This window comes from Etheostoma spectabile, chromosome 14, assembly GCF_008692095.1.
Source record: "Etheostoma spectabile isolate EspeVRDwgs_2016 chromosome 14, UIUC_Espe_1.0, whole genome shotgun sequence".
Lineage (NCBI taxonomy): Eukaryota > Metazoa > Chordata > Actinopteri > Perciformes > Percidae > Etheostoma > Etheostoma spectabile.
Genome location: NC_045746.1, coordinates 11163586 through 11170339, shown reverse-complemented (window position 1 = coordinate 11170339; position 6754 = coordinate 11163586). Strand labels below are relative to the sequence as shown.

At 40.1% G+C, this 6754-nt stretch overlaps 1 protein-coding gene across 1 annotated transcript in view; it reads left to right on the top strand.

The window, feature by feature from the left end:
• Window positions 1-335: 335 nt before the first annotated feature.
• si:dkey-166k12.1 (solute carrier family 22 member 13) overlaps window positions 336-6754 on the top strand; it is an 8034-nt gene continuing 1615 nt past the window's right edge. Inside the window, exons 1-9 of the mRNA XM_032534985.1 lie at window positions 336-674; window positions 3407-3510; window positions 4008-4162; window positions 4501-4669; window positions 4831-4945; window positions 5581-5687; window positions 5802-6013; window positions 6134-6242; window positions 6321-6533. Of these exons, the coding sequence (XP_032390876.1) occupies window positions 336-674; window positions 3407-3510; window positions 4008-4162; window positions 4501-4669; window positions 4831-4945; window positions 5581-5687; window positions 5802-6013; window positions 6134-6242; window positions 6321-6533 (1523 nt within the window). The remainder of the gene's footprint in view (window positions 675-3406; window positions 3511-4007; window positions 4163-4500; window positions 4670-4830; window positions 4946-5580; window positions 5688-5801; window positions 6014-6133; window positions 6243-6320; window positions 6534-6754) is intronic.

The following is a 6754-nucleotide window of genomic DNA, read 5'->3' as shown; positions in this document are numbered from 1 at the left end:
GGGGGGGGGGGACTGATACACCTTTGCACTTAATTAATCGACTTGTCTGAACCCTGGTTTGGAGATAATAAGATGCCAGTGCATGCAGCAAGGTGAGACGATGGGGTTTTCTTCAAGTCATTTCAAGACTGATAAGATGCATGTCGTTAACGGCTGGCTACTGTACTGACAAAAGAAGCACATGGGAATCAATGCAGACCGTTTACCCTCCTGATCTACACACGGCTCCCCTTCGCCCCTCTGACTTGTTGTTGTCAGCCTTCCGCCTCCTTCTCACTGGTTGATCCGTTGGAATAGAGCCTCCAAATTGAACTATATATCCCCCCCCAAAAAAAATGAATTTCGACCAGATCCTCTCTGCCGTCGGAGGCTTTGGAAAATTTCAGAAAATTCTGTACATCTGGATTTGTTTACCCCAAATCCTCCTCGCGTTCCATATGATGGTGAGCGTCTTTACTGGATCCACGCCGCCCCACCACTGCCGCGAGAGCTCGATCTCAGTAGCCGGGAATCAGTCCCATTTCCCCGGTACGCTCAGCCTGAACTTCAGCCTCTCGGATGGCTCCTGCTTTTCATCCGATGATCTGCTGGAGAGCAACCGGACTGAGCGTGTCCCTTGTACCCAGGGATGGGTGTACAGCCAGGACACTTTCCAGAGTACAACAGTCACCGAGGTACAGTAGGATGCTTTTGATGTGCAAAGATGAAAAGTATGCAATTTAATAATTCATGTTCTTGCATGGAAACTGGTGGACTGGTCCACTCACAATGAATGATCAGTTTGCTCCTATTGCATGATAATCATCCGAGTCTGGGAAAATTTCTTATAAAAAACAAACAAAACAAAAGTGGACTTTATCACAAAGTATTAAGGCCACACAGGGATTACTATGGGGCGCCGTTTGTAGAGCAGCTCACGCTGAAAATAACAGCAACATTTTGTCACATTTAGCTTCAAACTATGTTTAAAAAACTGCTATGGATTTTTAGGGTCACTTTTTTCAACAATATTTTTCAACTTAGAAATATTTTAAATAGTCAAATCTAAATATTAAATGCTACACCTAAATGTTAAATCTAAATGCTAAATTTTAAATCTAAAATCTAAATCTAAATGTTAAATGTTAAATGTCAAATCTAAATCTAAATCTAAAATCTAAAATCTAAATCTAAATGCTAAATGTTAAATGTCAAATCTAAATCTAAATGCTAAATGTTAAATGTCAAATCTAAAATCTAAAATCTAAATCTAAATCTAAATCTAAAATCTAAAATCTAAATCTAAATGTTAAATCTAAATCTAAATGCTAAATGCTAAATGTTAAATCTAAAATCTAAATGTAAATGTTAAATGTAAATGTTAAATCTAAATATTAAATCTAAATTTAAATGTTGAATCTAAATATCAAATCTAAATGTTAAATCTAAATCTGAATGTTGAATCTAAATGTTTTGGGTGAAGCTGTAGATTTAACTAATGTGCAAATTAAAAAATCCCAAAGTACCAAAATAAAAGCTGAAGGAGGTCAGTGTGTGTTTATAGTGTCAAAAAACAAATCATCTCATTTGATAATAACTGCCTAAAATAATAAACACGTTTGGAGAAACTGGATTTGAAGAGTACTTTGAGTTTTTAGGGTCACTTTTATGAATGGTGTGGGAATTATGACCTGTAGCTGTCTGACTGATCTGTCATGTTTGCTTGCATAAAGTCCAACAGCTGTCGCCATTGAAAATTATTGTATCGCCACCAGGACAGCTCTGCGAATGTTCTCGGCTAACGCCGATTCGTTGGACATTTCGCAGAGCGCCCATGGTCAACAGTACCGTACCTGGTCGGGGGCAGGCAGGGATAGGCTCTTGCTTGCCCCCCTTATGGCTGGCTATGGTATCTACAGGTCATAAGTCCCACACCCTTCATAAAAGTGTCACTAAAAACTTAAAGTACTCTTCAAATCCTGTTTATGTATGTTTTATAATTTTAGTTAGTCGCGAATATCCATGTCCGAGAGTCCCTTTCCCCAGATGAGATGGTTTTTATTCGTTTTATGACTCTATAAACATACACTGACCTCCTCAAGCTTTTATATTGGTACTTCCGGTTACCGACATTATGAATTAGCATATTAGTTAAATATATAGTTTCACCCGAAACATTTAGATTTACCATTTAGATTTAATATTTAACTTTAGATTTAAATTTAACATTTAGATTTAGATTTAAGATTTAGATTTAACATTTACATTTAACATTTACATTTAACATTTACATTAAACATTTACATTTAGGGTTAGATTATTTAGATTTAGATTTAACATTTCGATTTCGATTTAACATTTCGATTTAACATTTCGATTTAACATTTACATGTAGGGTTGGATTGTTAAGATTTAGATTTAACATTTACATTTAACATTTACATTAAACATTTACATTAAACATTTACATTTAGGGTTAGATTTTTAGATTTCGATTTAACATTTAGATTTCGATTTAACATTTCGATGTAACATTTCGATTTACATTTACATTTTTTGTAGGGTTGGATTGTTAAGATTTAGATTTAACATTTACATTTAGATTTAACAATTACATTTAACATTTACTTTTAGGGTTAGATTATTTAGATTTAGATTTAACATTTAGTTTTAGATTCAACATTTAGTTTTAGATTTAACATTCAGTTTTAGATTTAACATTTAGTTTTAGATTCAACATTTAGTTTTAGATTTAACATTTAACATTTAGATGTAAGGTTTAATATTTGGATTTAACTATTTAAAACATCTCTAAGTTGACAAATATTGTTGTGAATGTGCAAAAAAGTGACCCTAAAAAATTCCTAGCAGTTTTTTAAACATTGTTTGGAGCTTAACGTGACAAAATGTTGCTGTTATTTTTCAGCATGAGCTGCTTTACAAACGGCGCCCCATAGATTACACACACAAAGTCCTGATATAATTGTGATGACAGATGAACCGAGTACCATACAAAACCGGATTAACCATCTAGGGAGCCATTGGTGCCTAACTTTTGGCAAAAAACAAAGAAAGAACTCCCCAACCTACTTCTACAAAGCTATGTTTTGACACAGGGAAACTCAATAAAGCAGGACCCACACTTATCATATGTATTAATATTTGTTCTCTAATGGTGCATAGTCCCATTTTCCCAATGACAGTTATTCATTTTACTTAAAAAAAAAAAAAACACAGGAAAACTGCAGCCTCTGCTCTGTCCATCTGGAATGCAGCCTTGGTACATTCCATAACGTCAATATGGACTCACTTTGGAGTAGACACACAAGTGACTCCTGCTTGAACACACGCACAGTCACCAGTCTCTGAATGAACAGAAAAAGTGTTGTAACATGCAAACGCTTTTTTGTTTTTTTCCCTCTACCAGTGGGACCTGGTGTGTAATAACGCTGGACTGAACAGTCTCAGTTCATCTATCTACATGTTTGGCCTGTTGGTGGGATCTGTGCTATTTGGAGCCATGGCTGACAGGTAGGCTTTGTTGCCCTCTTTTAGCCTGGAGCCCTGTAGCCCCTGACTCTGTACAAATAAAACACACAGCCGGACCCTTCAGTTCTAAAGCATGGCTTCAGGGGCAGGCACATGTGAAGTGTTTGGCATATGATATACATTTGTGAGAAGGGCAAGTCATGCTGTTGAGTTGAAGAGATGAAGTTACACGCTAGGGTTTGACTGACAAGCTGACAGTTAAGCAACTAGTTGATGTCTGTACCTAAAACATCCTGGAAGAAATGGTTTTATGTCATAGAACATTAACTGTTTTTCTCCTGTATGACAGAAATTGACATGTTCACGGGACACATAAACTCTCACATACTGCCAAAATTCCTAAAGGTGTTTTGGCAATGTGTGAAAGTTGTGACACACTAACACTGACCTGAATAGCCTGGTCTTACCCTGTCACAACGTTCACTAATGCTTCCATTTATGCTTGTGCAAACTCCCGTTTCCTCCTCTCTCTGTGCAAGGTACGGCCGGCGTTTCATCCTGCTGCTGTCCATCGCTCTTCAGACTGGGTTCGGAGTCGCTGCGGCCTTTGCGCCTACCTTCTCCATCTATGTAGTTCTTCGCTTCCTGGTTGGCACCACGGTTTCCGGAGTCATCATCAATGCCTTTGTGCTCGGTACTAACAAAACACAGATTCTAGGCTACAGACTATTTTCTACCATGTTTAGATTCCTCACATATGGATGATCGAAACAGACGACACTAGCACTGTTCAGTATCAGTTAGAGGAAGGAGTGATTTCATTTGTCAGATCTGCAGATATGAGGTGTCATGGCTCATGCTTTGTTGTGCTATTTTTGCCCAATCCCACAAATCAAACCCTTGCCACTCCTTCCACTTACCTTTTAAAGCTCCACACCACAACCTCAGTTTCACCCACTCCCCATGATTCCTCCTCACCTCTCCTTTCCTCCCCTCCACCCCTTCCAAACCCTGCACTGTTTTTTTACAAAGGCACTGAGTGGACGTGCACCAAGAGGCGCATGCTAGCCGGTATCTTCACTGACTACGCATTTGGTCTGGGCTACATGCTGATAGCAGGCATAGCGTACTTTATACGAGACTGGAGAAAGTTGCAACTGGCTATATCAGCCCCAGGCTTCCTGCTTATCTTCTACATATGGTGGGTCTGAACACTAAATCCACTTTGTGCATGAATAACCTCTTTGTGAGCCACATTTTATCCTCTGCCCTTATTTCTGGCACTCACCGTTGCCTCTGTCCACTCTGTCTCGTCTCCCTTCTCTCCCCTTCTACTGTCACGCTCTCTCTATCTCCTGTCAGGGTGCTTCCTCAGTCTGCCAGGTGGTTGTTAGCCAATGACAGGATGGAGGAAGCCATCGCACTCCTCCGCAAGGCAGCACTTGTTAACGGCCGGGTCTTACCTCCTGCTGTACACGTGTGTCTCTCTGCATTCACTCCATACCCTTCTTGTGCTATCTAAGCCAGTGGTTCCCAAAGTGGCACCACCAAAGTCCCACTGACACCCAGAGGTCCTTGAGGGCATTCCAGGGGGTTCCCACTTTAATTCCATCCATAAGTAACACAGTGACAGAATGTATAACTATTTTGGTAATGGGTTTTTATACATTTTCTGTAATAAAACATCTTAAAAGCAAAACTCCAATCAGATGGGGGGCCCGTGGGACAAAAATATTATCAAATGGTGATCCGTAGTATTATTTGTGCCAGTTTTGGGGTCTTTGACAATGTGATGACAATGTTTGGGAACCACTGATCTAAGCAGTTCAAATTTATATCATTATGTATATTTTTATTATTGTCAACAGACTCATAAAAAAGACCAAAAACCAACAATGTTACATTACTTTCCAACTTCTCTATACACTCTGTGTGGCTCTCAGCCCCAAGTCCATGTTTCCTAATGCAGATTTAAATCTTACCAAGAGTAAGTTGAGAAGATTGATACCACTCTGTGTGGATTTGTGTTGGATTTTTTGAAAAAATAAGACAAATGTAGAATATCACCACGCCAGCCTTATCTTTTGAACGTTTTTGTTTTCGCGTGTCCAGGTTGATAAGTGTCAGATTTTGGATGGAGGGAAGCAGAGTTATTCAGCAGTGGATCTAGTACGAACACCTCAGATGAGGAAGAGGACTATCATCTTGTTCTACATCTGGTAGGCTAAATTGCCTGTGTATGTCTGCATGCACGCCTACCTAAATACAGTTTATATGTGTGTCATTCCATATTCCTGTGACCATTTTCTTTCTCTTCCTCCTCTGCACCCTAGGTTTGTGAATGTGCTGGTGTATTACGGCCTCTCTCTGGGCGTGTCCAAGTTAGGGACAAACCTCTACCTGACCCAGTTTGTGTTCGGGTTGATTGAGGTCCCGGCTCGTTCTCTCGTCCTGCTTGTCTTGCCCTTCAGCCGCCGACTCTCCCAAAGCGGATTCCTGGCCACTGGGGGGCTCGCCTGTCTGCTCATGCTCGCTGTCCCTGCAGGTGGGTTGGACACTGTGTTTTTGACAGGACTGTGAACGTTCTTCAAACCTTGGAAACATCCGCTTTTCATCTCCTCCTCAAATAACTGATTTAAATGGGTTTCCCGCCTTGTGTCTGTAGATCATCCCAATGTCGTAACCGGTCTTGCCATGGTAGGGAAGTTCGGTATAACAGCTTCCTTTGCTGTAATCTATGTGTACACTGCTGAGATTTTCCCCACTGTGCTTCGGTAAGTGCTTCATCCACACATGATCCCAAAGTCTCTGTGGTTGATACCTACAACTGATATTCCCTTGTTTACCTACAGGCAAACAGGAATTGGTGTATCCTGTATGTTTGCGAGGATAGGTGGTGTCTTAGCTCCCATTATAAACATGCTTCATGACCATAGCCCCACTATGCCTCTGGTCATCTTCGGTGTCTCCCCACTGCTGGGGGCTGTCCTGAGCCTGGCACTGCCCGAAACTGCTGACAGACCTCTGCCGGACACTGTGGAGGATGCAGAGAACTGGGACATGAGGTATTACCATGTGGCGTTTTTTTTTACTTTGATCACTGCATTTAATAAATCCATGCTTGTTTTTATTATTCAGGTTTTATTAACTTGGTAATCAATTGACAGGGGAGGGTCAGTGATACTTGTGCAATGTCTGCAATGTAAGGTGGATTGTATGTTGTATGTGTGTGTAAAGTCTATGTGTTATGATGTTTATAGCAGCATTATGTAGTACTGATGCCCAA